General features: G+C 44.0%; 1 protein-coding gene across 5 annotated transcripts; it reads right to left on the bottom strand.

The window, feature by feature from the left end:
- Positions 1–250: 250 nt before the first annotated feature.
- LOC139406854 (protein spinster homolog 1-like) lies at positions 251–17,332 on the bottom strand. Of its 5 annotated transcripts, XR_011634037.1 has the most exons (13): positions 16,790–17,332; positions 13,061–13,279; positions 10,170–10,372; positions 7,825–7,976; positions 7,623–7,689; positions 7,263–7,405; positions 6,863–7,015; positions 6,253–6,442; positions 3,286–3,351; positions 2,825–2,923; positions 2,512–2,680; positions 2,203–2,336; positions 251–1,745 (listed from the first exon to the last, which is right to left on the bottom strand). XR_011634037.1 is itself a non-coding variant. In XM_071149950.1 (12 exons), exons 2-12 carry the CDS (start codon positions 13,269–13,271, stop codon positions 1,675–1,677), a joined length of 1,524 nt encoding a protein of 507 aa, XP_071006051.1. In that variant the 5' UTR covers positions 13,272–13,279; positions 16,790–17,332; the 3' UTR covers positions 251–1,674. The 5 variants fall into 5 exon arrangements, 4 of the variants coding, with proteins under 4 accessions (XP_071006051.1, XP_071006052.1, XP_071006053.1 ...); XM_071149950.1 differs by lacking the exon at positions 2,203–2,336; XM_071149951.1 differs by lacking the exon at positions 2,203–2,336 and having other exon boundaries at positions 13,061–13,276; positions 16,790–17,020.
- Between the last annotated feature and the right edge of the window lie 1,680 nt (positions 17,333–19,012).

Here is a 19,012-nt window from a genome sequence, read left to right as displayed (position 1 = left end):
AATTCCTGAATAGAGAGGGGCAAAGGAGAGGGAGATGTCATAGGAGAGGGACAAGAGAGGGAAAGGTATAGAGAGGCTGCAGCTGCACTTGGTGTATTTGTGCAGCAGAGTATACAACCCTTCATTAAAGCGTGGTTATGGGCTTACAGGATCCAAGCTTCAAAGACACATTTATCACCTCTGCAACTGCAAAGCACTAAGTGACATATGCGCGGATACATAGAGAAATCATTCCATGAGTCATCTCGTCAACGGTCCATTCTCATCGTTTAATGTTTCAACAAAAGTTTACATCAAATCAAATTCAAGTTAAAAACAGAACTAATTATTTTAAGGATCCACTTTCCAAAATAACCAATAAATTCTTTAAAAAAAAAAGAAATAATGTAACAATCGCCTTCATTAAAAAGGGATATCCATTTTCCTTAGACAATTAAACTGTAATAGACCTGATTTGATCTCCTGGTCGTTGTGACATCAGTGACTCTGGAGTTTGTGACCTCATATAAAGTGCGCCGGACCGCCAGGATCATTCCATAACAACACCAGTAATTGCAACAACAACAAAAAAAAAGAAAAAAAAGAAGGGTCTTAATAAAGAAAACATAGATTATCTTCGGTACCTGTCTGGAACAGACGTCTGTCCCTCCACCACGTTCTAGGTAGCTGAGGGACAAATCTAGTGTTATTATTATTATAATATACCAAACGGGTCTAAAAACAACAAGCATGATTAGGCTTAATCTGTTAAAAATGCAACATCCCACAACCGATCGGTGGGTTTGGAGTACAATGCGGCCCTGTGCCTGCCAACTCCCTTTTTTTAGGTTGGATACTGTATGTAGTAAGTAGTTTGTGGTTACACTGAACGAACAAGCATAATATTTACAGCAGCACTGGTTGGAATGGCTTCGAAATGGACCGGTCGTAGTTATTCCGTGGCCAATCAGATCTCTGCGTTTCAGACCCAAGCAAGAAGCACAGCAGCAGTAGTTGGGATGTAGTGGTTAGAAATCAATCAGAGCACTGGGGTGAAAAATATCCTGCCGGTTTTCCGCGGAGGTCTCTACCGTCGACATATAGTCCAGTCCCTGTGGGCTAACGGATGAGCGTCTGTCTAAGAGTGACACCCCTATCTGTGACCCTGTGACACATTGGCTGTAATAGGAGATAACTGGGGTGCACACATCGGAACGCAAAAAGGCTTTCTGCTTCTTTCTCTCCCTCGGGTAAAGTAGCTGCCTCTTCTGAAATTCTCTCTTGTGCTTTCTTCTATCCGGTCACCTCTTCCAGCCACAGAGGTTAGGCTTCTACTGATGTGGCTCTTTGACTTCCTGATTACTACTCTGCATACATTTCTCATAAGCCACTTTGTCTCATGTTGTCATGCCAACACGTGAAGCCAATCAGAAGTGGAATATCTGATTGGTCACTACAAAAACACCAGGAAATGATGAGTGGAACGGTTTGGCAGCTCTGACTCTGCAATGTTCCTCAGCAGATAAAGGTATTAAAAACCATATCACCTCAAATGTTACAAATAATAAATAAAAGTCTCTGTATAGGGCATTGTCCAATTAAAGACCCTAAATGTAAAAACACTGCTGCGCGATTGAAACAGGGACCAATCAGGGTGCAGCATATTCCACAGGAGCCTCCAATGTCCCTTTAATCTCAAATCAAAACGCTGGACACTGGCACCCTCGTGGACCTGCCGCTCTTCGGTACAACAATTGGTTCATCATCTGTTAGGGAAAGAAAATACAGGACAGTAAAATTAAAGCATTGTATATTGATTATCAAGATGAGCAGAATATGTGACCTGGTAGTTTCTTCTAACTGTTGCAAGCCTCTCTCTGCTAACATCACCTGTGGTCTGTAAACTCGTCTCTACCAGTCTCATCTGTGCTTGCTCTCAACACTCTCTTTCACATATCTGTAGTTAGCAGGAGTAAGTGCCCGCTTGCCTCTGAAGCTAAGCAGGGTTGGTCCTGGTCAGTCCCTTGATGAGAGACCAGATGATGCTGGAAGTAGTGTTGGAGGGCCAGTAGGAGGCACATTTTCCTTTGGTCTATTTTTTTTTATCCCAATGCCCCAGGGCAGTGATTGGGGACATTGCCCTGTGTAGGGTTCAGTCTTTCGGATGGGACATTAAATGCGTGTCCTGACCCTCTGTGGTCAGTAAGATCCCATGGTACTTACTGTAAGAGTAAGGGTGTAAACCCTGGTATACTGGCTCAATTCCCAAATCTGGCCCGCATACAATCATGGCCACCAAATCATCCCCAGCTTCCAATTGGCTCATTCATCCCCTGTAACTATTCCCCAGGCCATTGCTGTAAATGAAAATGTGTTCCCAGTCAACCTACCTGGTAAAGTATGAGATTTTTATTTTTTATTTTAAAGGCTCCTCATTGAATTTCACCACTTCACATGCATTCAAAGTTAGCTTCACCTGTTGCTAATCTGGGGCCCAGGCGCATAAACGTAGCTCCAAGTTTAGCCTCTCACCTGAGGGTGTGTAGTTTGCAGCACGTTGACGGTCCTTCTCGATGAAGAGGGCGGTGGCCAGGAAGAAAGCCCCGCCCCCCACTGCCACAAAAGTGCACGTGAGGAGGGAGCGCTGCAGGGAGCGGAACTGCCACAGGTACGAGTCAGTCTGCTTCAGAGAGTCTGACACCTGATGGGGAGGGGAGGGGAGGGGGGGGAGGGGGGGGGGGGGGAGGGGGGTCAGACAGTAAATGAGGATCATACTCTTTCTTTAGACAGGTGTGTGTATCAAATGTGTAGTTAGTTATGCATGCATAACAATCACAAGACATACCAGGCCTATGAGATAAGGACTCCCAGCATCTCCTAGCAGGTGAGAGAGAACGATCTGGAAGGCCTCAGCTGTGGCGCGACGCGTGGGGACCACCACGTACTGGGAAAGACAGAGGGGGGGGGGGGGGTAGGAAATAATTAGCAAATGGTTTTTTCATATCTTATAAATCAGCACAATTTAAAAGTAACCTTGAGGTTGGAAGGTCAAACATGTACACTAAAGAGTCACATTACTTTAAAAATGTGGCTATTCATATATGCCACTGACTTGGCATGATCTAAATTCCTCAACAGAAACCGAATCCATATTATCCAGTTAGTACACATTTTTGTTGTCGCCCCGGACGAGCACACCAGGTGAGTTTGACTAATTTGATCAGAAACATCTGCATATGGATATTGATTGAATAGGGCACAACCACCTTGCGTTTAGATAGGGGATTGTTATGCATCTGAACTCACTAGCAGGATGTCCGCTACGATGGCCCAGTTCATAGACAGGAAGGTCTCGCCCAGGAAGATAAACACCTGATCACAAAAAAAACAAAAAAACTGGTTAGACTACCATTACCATACACTGGGGATACAAAGCCAACAGAGAGGAAAGCGTGTGTGTGAAAGACAGCCTGATCGGTCTTACCTACTACTTACAAAAACTGCAAACTGTGTACTAATCATTCTACATACTATTTATGTACTGTTCAGTAAAATCGAATGCAGATAGCAACACATGCTCCCGAGTGGCGCAGTGGTCCAAGGTACTGCATCTCAGTTCTAGAGGCATCACTACAGACCCTGGTTCGATCCTGGGCTGTATCACAACTAGCTGTGATCGGGAGTTCCATAGGGCGGCACACAATTGGCCCAGCGTCATCCAGGTTAGGGGAGGGTTTGGTTGGGGTAGGCAGTCATTGTAAAATAAGAATTTGTTCTTAAACGGCTAGCCTAGTTAAATTTCAAAAACATAACATACTAGACTCAGCCATATTGAGAATGAGTCATCTAATGTGCAATTGCGTTGACTCCTGCCATTTGTTTATTTTGGTACAGCGTGTTACTATATCTGAGTATCAGCTGTTGTCAAACACAAGCATTTCTCTTCCTCAATATTGTGCAAAATTTCACGTACTTTCACACATGATCAATTCCATGTAAAAGTACCAACGTGAAGTCACTAGGAGCATATCAAATTGGGTGTTAAAATGAAAGCTAGTCTGAGAAAGTAAGGCATATATACACTGAACGTAAATATAAACGCAACATGTAGTGCCATGTTTCATAAGCTGAAATAAAAGATTCCAGAAATGTTCCACACACACAAAATGCTTATTTCGCTCAAATCTGGTACATGTGTTTACACACCTGTTAATGAGCGTTTCTCCTTTGCCAAGATAATCAATCCACCTGACAGGTGTGGCATATGAATATGCTGATTAAACAGCATGATCATTACACAGGTGCACCTTGTACTGGGGACAATAAAATGCAACTAAAATGTGCAGTTGTCACACAATGCCACATATGTCTCAAGTTGAAGGTGCATGCAATTGGTATGCTGTCTGCAGGACTGTCCACCAGAGGTGTTGCCAGAGAATTAAAATGTTCATTTCTCTACTATAAGCCGCCTCAAAGATCATTTTAATGAATTTGGCAGAAAGTCCAACCGGCCTCACAACCACGTGTAACCATGCCAGCCCAGGACCTCGACATCCAGCTTCTTCACCTGCGGGATCATCTGACCAGCCACCCGGACAGCTGATGAAACTGTGGGTTTGCACAAATGAAGAATTTCTTCACAAACTGTCAGAAACCGCCTCAGGGAAGCTCATCTGCATGCTCGTTGTGCTGACCAAGGTCTTGATCTGACTGCAGTTCGGCGCCGTAACAAACTTCAGTGGGAAAATGCTCACCTTCAAATGGCCACTGGCACCCTGCCTAGTGTGCTCTTCACAGATTAATCCCAGTTTCAACTGTACCGGGCAGACGGCAGACCGTGTGTATCAGTGGTGGTCAGCGCCATGAGGATTTTTCTTTTTTTTTAATGAGCATGACCTTATTTCTATTATTATCCTCTCACCTTCTCCCTTCTCTTGGGGACTTCAGTGCACAGCACTTCAGCTAACATAGCATCCCTCTCTGAATAGGCTGAGCTAGCTGCATTCACAGAAGTAACAAGTAAAAAGGTAGACCTAACAATTAGTGTTTTTACATTATTTTCTTTCATACAAAATTGGTAGCAGAATAGCTGCAATTGAGTTGGCTACAATGGGAAATAATAGTAGTCACAAACCACAGTTGGTTTCACAAGTTTGGACAGGACAGTAGAGTAAGTAGTAGAGTATAGTTCAATACTGTAGAGTTCTGTATAGTATACAGTAGAGCACACAAGTTGAGTACACTATAATGTACTGAACTATCTGCACTCTACTGAGCTCTACTGTGCTGTACTCTCCAAACATAGACGTCGATGATTGGTTCAGATTTGGTGTGGTCAAATTTTAACCTTTGTGTACCCATTTAGGATAAATCACCATGAAGAGAATTTCTGTAGTACAGATCAGGGAACCATGATGAAATTCCGTTACCGGGTGTAAATCCACTTCACTTACTGTAGTTGAATAACCAAATTAAATTTATATGTCATAGCTGACACCCCATTCTTTCCGCAGACATCGTTGAATCTTAATTCGGAGCATATATTTAAACAGAGTTTTTGGGAAAACGTGAATTCATAAAAAAAAATAAAAAAAAAGAGGCAAGTGCCTCCCAGGTGGCGCAGTGGTTAAGGGCGCTGTACTGCAGCGTCAGCTGTGCCTTCAGAGACCCTGGCCGCGACCGGGAGGTCCGTGGGGCGACGCACAATTGGCCTAGCGTCGTCCGGGTTAGGGAGGGCTTGGCCGGTAGGGATATCCTTGTCTCATCGCGCACCAGCGACTCCTGTGGCAGTCCGGGCGCAGTGCGCGCTAACCAAGGTTACCAGGTGCACGGTGTTTCCTCCGACACATTGGTTCGGCTGGCTTCCGGGTTGGATGCGCGCTGTGTTAAGAAGCAGTGCGGCTTGGTTGGGTTGTGTATCGGAGGACGCATGACTTTCAACCTTAGTCTCTCCCGAGCCCGTACGGGAGTTGTAGCGATGAGACAAGATAGTAGCTACTAAAAAACAATTGGATACCACGAAATTGGGGAGAAAAAAAATATATATTTAAAAAGGTTTTGTAAAAATGTCAGTGTTAATTGTTTAAAATAGTCATTGTGCATAGATTTGTATGGTTTGTTAAACTTTGAAATCCATGGTTTTTGTTTTTAAGTGAAAAATGTAAGTCAGTTCAGCTCCAGCACCGTGGAATTGTCCATACCCAAAATGCCTACTATTTAGAATGCAAGTATTCTGACACGGCCACACAGAGCGAGAGATGGGTGTTGGCTTACGTAGGTGGCAGTGGGGCTGGCCTGAGCGAAGACGATGGCGAGGTAGAGGAAGGGCGCTGAGAGCAGGAGTCCTAGAGCACACACCAGGGGGTCAGCCTTTGGGGTCCTCAACCTCAGCCTCCTACTGACCTCTGCACCACTGGCCACACCCAGGATCCCCGACACAACTGTGATGATGCCAAAGTACAGGCTGCGGAGGGAGAGAGTGAGAAGGGTTTATAACATTTAATTCAATTGGAAACATTTGTTTACCCTTGCTGACTCATCTGTGTGGTTTTTGATTGACAATTTACTATTTCCTGATAAACTGAATTCCTTTGAAAGTGAAAGTTTGATGTCTATTCTCCACTGCTGCTCTCTATTCACTGACTCGTACTGTCATCCCAAACCGTTGCAGTCATCAGGAGTCGAGTGTAGTAGTGGCAACAACGTTGTGATGATTCAATCTTATTCTGTGATTACAGAGGAGTCTGATGATCCCTTAACATTCTGACTGATTATAAAGTGTCTTTGTTCAGCACCTAGTTCCTGTGTGTGTGTTACCTGTCGGACGTTTGTGCGTCACCTGTTGGATGTTGGTGTGAGTTTGAGGTGTGAGCCTGTGTGTTACCTGTCGGAGGTGTCGCAGGGCCCCTTAATGCAGGGGGGCCTTTCTCCGGTGAAGACAGCAGCTCTGAAGAGGAAGGCCGGGGCCCAGAGTGCCAAGGAGCCAGTCACAAAGGCCACTGCTGTGAAGCCAAACGTAGACAACACAAAGCTGGGGCTGCACACAGACACAAACAAATATATTGGTTTGATAACTCTTCTGTAAGACCAACGATACACTATAATTGTGCAATGAATACAGAGCTATAGAGATATGGGCAAAACATAGTGGACTATTATAGGGAACGTGGGTGTCATAATATAGTGCACAATATAGAAAATAGGATATGATACTCAGCTCTGGTCAAACGTAGTTCTCTACACAGGGATATCATTTGACACTGGGCTTGTGATGGTGGACATACTTTCTGCAAAGGGCCTTCATGTCACCCAGCCAGCTGGTCCTTTGGAGGGTGTGCTCCGGTCGGGCCTCGATAGCACCCCTCTTCGGCTCTTTCACCACAAACAGAAGCAACACCACCGCTACCAGTCCTAACGCAGGAGTCACCTAAGGGGAAAAAACACAATTTTAATGGCGTAATTGATGTTTCTGATACGGACAGATAGAACTAAAACATGGACACATTGAATTTTTAAGTCAGATGACCAGCTGGCTGGGTGACGTGCTTTTATGCATTTTTGCATAAAAGTGCATGTATTTTGAGAAACGTGTGTGTTGAGATGAATGTATAATATCCAACAGCTCAGGGGATTTGATAACTCACCCGCAGGGCCCAATGCCAGTCCCCTGCCATGTCATCAACCTTTGACCCCACGATGTAGCCCAGACCACTGAGGAAGGAAGGACAATGGAACAAACATTCACCACAGGGTCAATTGGCTCCTACTCTTAACACATAATCCAAGACAGATAACAAAGATGGACAGATGTATACATTATTAGGTGTGTATGTTCTATGACCCCACCTGCCCACTGGAATGGCGAAATAGAAGACAGAGAGCATCTGCGTCCTCCTCTCCTTGACGTACAGGTCAGCGATGATGGTTGGGGCGATAGTGGAATAACTGGCCTCCCCAACCCCCACGAGGCCACGCGTCAACAACAGGAGCCAGAAATACTGACAGGAGGAATGGTGGAGAGAGGGGGAAGAAAAGAACATTCCTTCAGGTTAAGAATTTACTTTAATTTAAAATCAGGGGAGCCCATTGAGGCCAAGTTCTCATTTTCAATGGTGCCCTGAGGACAACAAATTCAACACAAACACAAACATAAAATATCTATATTCACAGCATCATTGGAATGAGCTTGTTGTCATTGCAGGCGATCTCAACGCTGTGCGTTACAGGGAAGACATCCTCCTCCCTCATGTGGTACCCTTCCTGCAGGCTCATCCTGACATGACCATCTAGCATGACAATGGCACTAGCCATACTGCTCGTTCTGTAGGTGACTTCCAAGACAGGAATGTCAAGTGTTCTGCCATGGACAGCGAAGACCCCGGATCTCAATCCCCTTGAGCACGTCTGGGACCTGTTGAATCGGAGGGTGAGGGCTAGGGCCATTCCCCCCCAGAAATGTCTGGGAACTTGCAGGTGCCTTGGCAGAATAGTGGGGTAACATCTCATAGCAAGAACTGGCAAATCTGGTGCAGTAGTCCATGAGGAGGAGATGCACTGCAGTATTTAATGTAGCTGATTTTGACCCCCCCTTTGTTCAGGGACACATTATTCCATTTCTGTTAGTCACATGTCTGTGGAACTTGTTCAGTTTATGTCTCAGTTGTTGAATCTTGTTATGTTCATACAAATATTTACACATGCAGTTAACAGTGAGAGGACGTTTATTTTTTTGCTGAGTATATATTGTTTTTTAAATAATGAAAAACTGCAGGTTAATTTAAAAAAATAAAAATACAATTTAAACATTTTTTTACCCCCCTTTTCTCCCCAATTCCTTGATATCCAATTACGATCTTGTCTCATTGCTGCAACTCCCCAACAGGCTCGGGAGAGGCGAAGGTCGAGTAATACGCCCTCCGAAACATGACCTGCCAAACCGAGCTCCTTAACACCCACCCGCTTAACCCGGAAGCCAGCCGCACCAATATATCTCAGGAAACACCATTCAACTGACTACCAACGTCAGCCTGCAGGCGCCCGGCCCGCCAGAAGGAGTCGCTAGAGCGTGATGAGCCAAGTAAATCCTCCCAGGCCAAATCCTCCCCCAACCCAGAGGATGCTGGGCCAATTGTGCTCCGCCCTACAGGACTCGCGGTCACGGCCGGTTGTGACATAGCTTGGGATCAAACCCGGGTCTGTAGTGACGCCTTAACCACTGCAGTGTCTTAGACCGCTGCGCCACTTGGGAGGCCCAGCTATTCACAGTTAATAAAAACAAAAAAAATACTCTGACTTAACAAATTCAACACAGACTTCTAAACTGCCACCAGGGAATCAAGATGCAGGGAGTTCTGCATGTTATTTAAAAAAAATGGGTGGCATTAAAACTGAAGGCGAATTTACTTAATTCAGTGGAGACCCGCAGCTCACGTCTCTTCACACACGGAGACAGACAGACAATCAAGCAGGCAGACAGACACAGAAAGTTTAAGAGTTGTCACACACAGATTTACAGTCCATTGTCAAGTCATATTCACTGTCTGAGAACCAGGGCATGGGCCTAGAGGTCTTCACATGTACAAAAAGTTGGATCCGTTCCGAAATGGATCCGTGGCTCTCCCACCAGACTCGATAAGCACACAATTATTTCCCAAAAAACGGAGACCGTTCCGAATTAACCCAAGGTCAGTGGGACCAATTCTGAAAAGTACTGTGGAAAGCAGACTCAAACAGACCTGTGCTGGTTCGGATCCAAAGACCCGTTCAGATCCGAGAGAAAGAAACCAACTGGGCGCTGCCAGCACCATCAATAAACAAGCGATATTGGCCAAATTATCCACAGTTAAGCGTCCTTAAAAACTGCTTATAACAAATGACAAAACAATATTTGTTGTTTCGATGTGGAGCATATTCCCAACTTTATAGTTCCTAAAACAATAGTCGTCAGAAATTAGGGAGAGATTTTTAATTATAGAAGAATGGAGTAACCTTTTCAACGCTAGTTAAGGATACTATAGTTATCACGTTTCACATTGGATTTATTAACTACAAAAAAGATGTGTTCTAATTTTAAATTCTGGAGCTGCTCTGCAAAAAAAAAAAAAAAAAGCAACAGTAAGGAACGATATAAACCGTAACTTTTTGGGGATTCAAAACAGTTTTATTTTGCTGGTCAGAACAATGTCACTCACTTCTCTGGGCATGTAGGAGCTGGCAAGCGTCACCACGGACCAGAAGCCGATGCCCACACTCATGATCACCTTCCTGTTGTACCGGTCACCCAGGTAACCAAAGACAGGAGCCAGGACCATGTAGCTGCAGATGAAGACTGTTTGTAGCAGCCCCGACTTCCCATCATTGATCCCAAAGTACTGCTCAATGTCGGGCAGAACACCTAAACAAGACAGAGACAGACAGACAGGTTATATGGAATATGGGAAATTACTTATTGGGGTTATGATAGTCTAATCCAACATGCTTTTTAGGAGTTGCCTATGCTTCTGTAGCAAACAGATCGATGATTGTTCTTTGTGTGAAATTATAATAATATATACACAGGCAAAATCATGTTTTTCATCAAATTTGATGATATTTGGATGAAACCAGAACAAAGTAGGATGACCAAATTATAAAAGACTGCTGTTGCTTTTACAATGATAAAGTTTGATCAGAAAGTTAATCACATAAAGCCTCATTTTAATAAACCATGGTAACTTCTTATTATCTTACCGATCTTAAATACGTACAGCCTTGTAACTGTCATCGCAGAAAGCGTGTTGGCAGAGTTGCGTGGTTTAGATTGGTACAAATAAAATAACACCAAAATTTGACTTCAGTGTGTCAGCAAATATAATTAGAGGCTAGCTAAGTCTTCAGCCAGCATGGAACAAAAGAGGGGGAAGGGCTGCCCAAAACTGACAGATGGAATGTCTCAATATAATGACATGACAATTGGAAGATCCATACAAATTTCTGGACATCATTGATGTCATGATATATTAACATTGTTTGATAGTCAATATACATGTATTTAATTAAATGTATTCAGACCTCACCTTGTAAAGTTTCAACTAAAATTGTCCATTGGCTAGCTACAGTTGAAGTCGGAAGTTTACATACACCGTAGCCAAATACATTTAAACTCATTTTCACAATTCCTGACATTTAATCCTAGCAAAAATGCCCCGTCTTAGGTCAGTTAGGATCACCACTTTATTTAAAGAATGTGACATGTCAGAAGAATAGTAGTGATTTATTTCAGCTTTTATTTCTTTCATCACATTCCCAGTGGGTCAGAAGTTTACATATACTCAATTAGTATGTGGTAGCATTGCCTTTAAATTGTTTAATTTTGGTCAAACGTTTCAGGTAGCCTTCCACAATAAGTTGGGTGAATTTTGGCCCATTCCTCCAGACAGAACTTGTGTAACTGAGTCAGCTTTGTAGGCCTCCTTGCCCGCACATGCTTTTTCAGTTCTGCTCACAAATGTTCTATAGGATTGAGGTCAGGGCTTTGTGATGGCCACTCCAATACCTTGACTTTGTCCTGAAGCCATTTGCCACAACTTTGGAAGTATGATTGGGGTCATTGTCAAGTTTTAATTGATGTCTTGAGATGTTGCTTCAATATATCCACATAATGTTCCTGCCTCATGATGCCATCTATTTTGTGAAGTGCACCAGTCCCCCCTGCAGCAAAGCACCAACACAACATGATGCTGCCACCCCCGTGCTTCACGGTTGGGATGGTGCTTCACGGTTGGGATGGTGCTCCACGGCTTGCAAGCTTCCCACTTTTCCCTCCAAATATAACGATAGTCATTATGGCTAAACAGCTCTATTTTTGTTCCATCAGACCAGAGGACATTTCTCCAAAAAGTACGATCTTTGTCCCTATGTGCAGTTGCAACCCGTAGTCTGGCTTTTTTTAATGGAGGTTTTGGAGCAGTGGCTTCTCCCTTGCTGAGCGGCCTTTCAGGTTATGTCGACATAGGACTCGTTTTACTGTGGATATAGATGCTTGAGGAAGCAGGTACAAAAGCATCTTCACAAGGTCCTTTGCTGTTGTTCTGGGATTGATTTGAACTTTTCGCACCAAAGTATGTTCATCTCTGGGAGACAGAATGCATCTCCTTCCTGAGCGGTACGACGGCTGCATGGTCCCATGGTGTTTATACTTGCGTACAATTGTTTGTACAGATGAACGTGGTACCTTCAGGCGTTTGAAATTGCTCCTAAGGATGAACCAGACTCATGGAGGTCTACAATTTTTTTTCTGAGGTCTTGGCTGATTTCTTTTGATTTTCCCATGATGTCAAGCAAAGAGGCACTGAGTTTGACGGTAGGCATAAAAATACATCCACAGGTACACCTCCAATTGACTCAAATTATTTGCCTATTAGAAGATTCTAAAGCCATGACATAATTTTCTGGAATTTTCCAAGCTGTTTAAAGGCAGTCAACTATTTACACATGAGCTGTGTAAAGGTGCAGTGATCGGAAAGCTGCTCTGACAGCTAATACTTAAAGTTAGTGAGAGAGATATAAGTCTCCAGCTTCAGTGATTTTTGCAATTCGTTCCAGTCATTGGTAGCAAGAGAACTGGAAGGAAAGGCGGCCAAAGCAGGTGTTGGCTTTGGGAATGACCAGTGAAATATACCTGATGGAGCGCGTGCTACGGGTGGGTGTTGCTATGGTGACCAGTGAGTTGAGATAAGGCGGGGCTTTACCGAGCAAAGACTTATAGATGACCTGGAGCCAGTGGGTTTGGTGTTTTCAAAAGAACCTCCAGTCAAGGTGAGCTCCCTGCCCACTCAATATTTTCAGACTTCCTGGTAGTTTGACATGAGAGAAAAACATGTAACATAAAAAAAAATGTAAGTATCTAAATCTGGAAAAAATATAATGGGTGATGTTTAAGTCACACGTAAGGCTATTTTACATGGGAATCAGAATGACTGTTCGGGACCTTTAAAAGGTGAGGACCAATATCTAAACATTATGATATGTAGTTCCCCTTTAAAGAAATGTTAGGTGAGCATTGGGTTTGGTCAATTTTGGTGTAACGCTAGATCGTCCATACCAGCCACGGTGAACCTGTCCATGTAGTTGAGCAGGTTGATGAAACACAGGACGATAACAGTGAACACCGATCTCATGCTGGACACGCCGCTGGCTGGCTCTTCCACTTCCCGGTACTGGCTGGGCCCCGCACCAGGCTCTTCTGAGCCTTCCGCCTCGCTGTCATCAGAGAAGAAGGGCGTGGTGTCAGAGGTGGGGTCAGCTAGAGACATCACAGCTCCTGGAGAGAACAAGGAAAGAAAACAATGCTGAGAAGGCCATTTTTGGGTCAACACAGTAGGCACCTGGAGTTAAATGGAACTCACATGCAAAGAGTTATCTAGAAGAAACAAAGGAGGGAAAATAAAAAAGAAAAAGTCAAAAGGAAAAATACCTAAATGAATGGCAGAGACACAAAGGTCCAAATGCATTTCAAACGTGTGTCATTGTAAAACCAAAGCAAATTTGAGTGGTTTGGTTGTGTTATTCAGCTGAAGGGAAAGCAATGTAATTTAGAGCCAGGGGAACAAGACAGTCAGAGACAATGTGGGAGAAAGGGGCAGTATAGGGGAAGTATAGCAATGCAGTCTTGTGATGTATGCTAACGAAACTAACTTACTGTCATGTGAGCATGGACAGCACATTTCTGAATGTGTGTGTGCGCAGAGAGTTAAGACAGTGTGTGTGCATTTGTATCAGCAAGAATGGAGGTTGTTTAGAAAGAGTATGTGAGGAAACTCAGGTAATGAAAAATACCAGAGAGAACGACGAGTTAGGGCTTGAATTTCCTGAAGTGTTTTTCAACATCACACAAAGGCTAACCAGACAAGGGTCAATTTGTGCTGACAGGCAGGCTAATACACGAACATCCTCTTCAAACAAAAATCTAAACTGTTCATAATTAACTACAAAACTATGTCTAGAGTAGAGGGTTAAAATGCTTCATCTGTTTACAGATCGCTACATAAAATGCCAATGTGATTCTGATCGATACTTGAACTTTAGCAAGTTATCTAGTTTGAGCAAGGTTCCATTGACGTCATTGTAAGCTTGCAGAAGTAGACATTATGTAGTTACCAGTTAGCTGGCTACTGTTACGTGATTGCTGGACACCGAGGTAAAGACAGTTATAAGTTGGATATTCAACGGATATTTGCGTTTTCAAACCTCAATAGCTTTCAAACCACTTGAGCCACAGACTCCAAATAAGTGTCATGATGTTGGAAAAATTGCACACTATATTGCACAGGTCTTATTTTAGCAATTTGGAGATTAATTCGCTTTCCAAAGCTAATAAACATGTGAAAATGTGAGCCGCATTTTGTATTCCTAGTTTAATTAGGGAGCGTAATCAAAATACAAACTTTTACATTCAAATTTCAATAGCTCCTTGGTAATGTGACCTACTGACCTCAAACTCATTTCAGAATGTCCACGGTACAAGGGCACAAGGCGAGACCCAAATGCAGGCACAGGAGGCAGATGGTTGAGCTCCGATATTTATTATAACAAAGGGAGTAGGTAAAGGCAGGTCGGGTCCGGTGGTTGGCGGCGGCAACTCTGGACGCATGCCAGGCCCTTTTCGCAGATCTCCCCAGCTACGGTGCTCGCTGGCCCCACACATTGTAGGTGGGGAGGTCTCCTCTACGCTCACTAGACTTGAGGCGGAGACTAAACCCATTGGCCCCGCAGTGATAGGGCATTGCATGGATCTGGCTCATGCCCTATGAAGTGGGGAGCAGTATCTCAAGCTTGTCTGGGGAGGGGGGCCTACATCTGGTAGTACCATCCACGGCCATTGATTTGCTGCGGAACCATAAAACGGACAGAGGAAGCCTAGGTTCCCACTAGGCACAGATCACTGAATGTCAAGTTGATGAAATTCAAAGGTTGCTTCTTCCGACACCCAGTTGATGGTGCCGCTAGGTACTGCGAAGGGTATTTGGTTCTCAACCCTATAAGTATTGCACTGGCACTTGATGTCGATTGGGTGTAAAGAAACAGTTGAAGTCCACAGAAGGTTAGTAGCGGCAAATGATGTCCAGTTTGTAAGACAGAAAAGCCTCTGGTGATAACACCGGGCGTTACTCAGGGACTGGGGGCAGCACTCAGGCTGTGGAGGTTGGGGACTTAGTCTCTTAGCTGATAAAAGCAGGCAGGTCACCAGGTGCACAGAGCTTGTTTCAGGTTACCAGGTGCACAAGGACGCCTCCATCAAGGTAGGGGACACTCCGAGTCCAAGCAGGGGCGGCCAGGCTCGGGGGCTGGGGGCAGCACTCGGGCCATGGAGGTTGGAGTGGGGACTTAGTCTGTGAGCAGAAAAAAAGTGGGTGGGTCACCAGCAGCGCAGAGCCTTTTATGGGTTACCAGGTGCACGTGGTTCCTGACAGCGGGACTATAGATGTTTTAGTAATTCCAGGGAGTAAGCGATACTCTAAGGCCAAGGGAGAGGGATGTTGAACGAGTAGGGAGAGTAGGTGTGGAGGCCTGGAGGTCTGTAGTTCCAGGGAGTAAGCTATTCACTCTCAGGCCCAGGGAGAAGGCAGGGAGTGTAGACCTAGAAGCCAGGAGGTCAGGAAGGCCCCAGAGAGAAGGCCGAAGTGAATAGGTGTGTGAGTGACACTGTCCTTCAGGGGGGCAGAGCAGGGAAATTAATGTAAAATTGTGTGAGTTGAAATTGGACCAACCTAAAGGGTGTGCAATGTGTAGGCTCACTGACTGTACATTCCAAACCTTGTTTGAAGTCAGTAGGTCACATGACCAAGGAGCACATTTTTTATTTATTTTATTTCATTTTTATTTAACCAGGTAAGCTCATTGAGAAGTTCTCATTTACAACAGTGACCTGGCCAAGATAAAGCAAAGCAGTGCGACACAAACAACAGAGTTACACATGGAATAAACAAACATACAGTAAAATATTGAAATTACAACAATTACCATTTTTAATGTAAAAACATGTGAGATGAAAATGGACAAACTAAAGGGTGTGCAATATAGAAGTGTAGTCAGTGGACATTATGAACCTTGTTTGAGGTCAGTAGGTCACATGATCAAGGAGCTATTGAAATTAGAAACATTGAAAAACATTGAATGTATAAATGCATGAGATGAAAATGGGCAAACTAAAGGGTGTGCAATGTGTAGGCCCACCGAGTGTACATTCTGAACTTTGTTTGAAGTCAGGTCACATGACCAAAGAGTTATTGAAATTCAAAAATGTAAATAAATAATTAAAAATTGTGAAAGACAACAAAAAGAGTGTGTGCGATGTGTGTCTATGCCATCGGGTTAGCTAGAACCAGTTTTAAACGTTTTAGGAGTAATTGAAATTTGAACATTTTGATTTGTCACTATGTTGACGGTCCCTAACTGCTGTTGGTGGTGAAAACTACAGGCGAATATCCAACCTGAAACTGCCTTTACCTCGGGTTGCTGGACAGCAAATTATGTAGCTAACTAGCAAATCCTATCCTATCATTATGGGACCTTGGTTGGTTAGCTTGTTGCTAGCAACCAGTGTGACACCGTATACAATTACCAAACACCTTGTTAGCTGGCTAACAAAACTAAAGCTACCTAACAGATTGTCATTCGATGTCAGTACGTTGCTAATACTCTGTAACAAATGTATCCCATACCTAGCAGCCCAGCAGTATAATCTTGCCAACTCTCGTATACTTTGAAAACAGATGTCCATAATACATGTGAGTCTCAAAGCTACTTTTTGTTATTGTTTAACGGTCGTTACCCGGTAGCTGGTCAACTCAGTGATGAGACGAGGTTATCTGTCTCGGGTCCTGTGTTGATGTCAGATCTGCTCTTGGACGTTATGCCATTAGCTTAAACACTAGCGTCAACATGTCTTGATGCGCTCTGAAAAACTGGTCGGACGAAGGTAAACCGTTATGTTTTTGTGAGGCGCAGCTAGGTTCTTCTTTCCTTATCGCGGCGCAGCCATGTTGAAATTGTATCCAACTTCCGCACCTTACTCACATGACTTATTACAACACCACCTCCGTTGGAAATCGACCAACAATGAAACTGATACCAGTGACTGAATACTGAATAGATACGAGAAAAACAAGTCCTTTCATTGGCAAATAGTCAAAGTACATAGTTGCATTTTTCCTAGCCTCAACCAATGATGTTAAAAATCATTGGCATCAACCGACCCTGGTGTGGTGAGATAACAGTCATTGTGCAGACGTTAATTCCAGAGGCAGTTTGGAACTCCGTAGTGAATGTTGCAACAGAATATTTTTTATGCGATTCAGCACTCGGCGGCCCGGTTCTGTGAGCTTGTGCAGCCAACCACTTCGCGACTGAGCTGTTGTTGCTCCTATAAGTTACCACCCCACAATAACAGCACTTACAGTTGACCGGGGAGGTTCTAGTAGGGCAGAAATTTGATGAACTGACTTGTTGGAAAGGTTGCATCCTATGACGGTGCCACGTTGAAAGTCATTGAGCTCTTCAGTAAGGCCCCAATGTTTGTCTATGGAGATTGCATGGCTGTATGCTCAATTTTATTCACCAGTCAGCAACGGGTGTGGCTGAAATATGGGACGGCAAGTAGTGGTTAGAGCGTTGGATTAGTAACCTAAAGGTTTCCAGATCGAATACGTGAGCAGACAAGGTAAACATCTGTCATTCTAACCATGAACAAGGCAGGTAACCCACTGTTACTAGGCCGTTATTGAAATTACGAATTTGTTCTTAACTGAGTTAAATAAAGGTAAAAAAAAAATAGCAGAAGGGGTGTCCACATACTTTGGTGTATATACAGTGGGGCAAAAAAGTATTTAGTCAGCCACCAATTGTGCAAGTCCTCCCACTTAAGATGAGAGGCCTGTCATTTTCATCATAGGTACACTTCAACTATGACAGACAAAATGAGGAAAAAAAATCCAGAAAATCACATTGTAGGATTTTTTTATTAATTTATTTGCAAATTATGGTGGAAAATAAGTATTTGGTCACCCACAAACAAGCAAGATTTCTGGCTCTCACAGACGTGTAACTTATTCTTTAAGAGGCTCCTCTGTCCTCCACTCGTTACCTGTATTAATGGCACCTGTTTGAACTTGTTATCAGTATAAAAGACACCTGTCCACAACCTCAAACAGTCACACTCCAAACTCCACTATGGCCAAGACCAAATAGCTGTCAAAGGACACCAGAAACAAAATTGTAGACCTGCACCAGGCTGGGAAGACTGATTCTGCAATAGGTAAGCAGCTTGGTTTGAAGAAATCAACTGTGGGAGCAATTATTAGGAAATGGAAGACATACAAGACCACTGATAATCTCCCTCGATCTGGGGCTCCACGCAAGATCTCACCCCGTGGGGTCAAAATGATCACAAGAATGGTGAGCAAAAATCCCAGAACCACACGGGGGGACCTAGTGAATGACCTGCAGAAAGCTGGGACCAAAGTAACAAAGCCTACCATCAGTAACACACTACGCCGCCAGGGATTCAAATCCTGCAGTGCCAGACGTGTCCCCCTGCTTAAGCCAGTACATGTCCAGGCCCGTCTGATGTTTGCGAGAGAGCATTTGGATGATCCAGAAGAAGATTGGAAGAATGTCATATGGTCAAATGAAACCAACATAACTTTTTGGTAAAAACTCAACTCGTCGTGTTTGGAGGACAAAGAATGCTGAGTTGCATTCAAAGAACACCATACCTACTGTGAAGCATGGGGGTGGAAACATCATGCTTTGGGGCTGTTTTTCTGCAAAGGGACCAGGACGACTGATCCGTGTAAAGGAAAGAATGAATGGGGCCATGCATCGTGAGATTGAGTGAAAACCTTCCATCAGCAAGGGCATTGAAGATGAAACGTGGCTGGGTCTTTCAGCATGACAATGATCCCAAAAACACCGCCCGGGCAACGAAGGAGTGGTTTCGTAAGAAGCATTTCAAGGTCCTGGAGTGGCCTAGCCAGTCTCCAGATCTCAACCCCAT

The sequence above is a fragment of the Oncorhynchus clarkii genome, chromosome 4 (genome assembly GCF_045791955.1).
Source record: "Oncorhynchus clarkii lewisi isolate Uvic-CL-2024 chromosome 4, UVic_Ocla_1.0, whole genome shotgun sequence".
Classification (NCBI taxonomy): Eukaryota; Metazoa; Chordata; class Actinopteri; order Salmoniformes; family Salmonidae; genus Oncorhynchus; species Oncorhynchus clarkii.
The sequence above is the reverse complement of the archived record's forward strand: the minus strand, read 5'-3'. Positions and strand labels throughout refer to the sequence as shown.

Bases quoted from the DNA above. Each gene is read 5' to 3' on its own strand.
- LOC139406854 (XM_071149950.1), bottom strand. From the start codon at position 13,271: ATGTCTCTAGCTGACCCCACCTCTGACACCACGCCCTTCTTCTCTGAT. The intron at 2,924-3,285 runs GTGAGTTCAGAT...TGTCTTTCCCAG, and splicing joins TCGTAGCGGACATCCTGCTA to TACGTGGTGGTCCCCACGCG. The intron at 2,681-2,824 runs GTATGTCTTGTG...CCTCCCCATCAG, and splicing joins GTCCTTATCTCATAGGCCTG to GTGTCAGACTCTCTGAAGCA.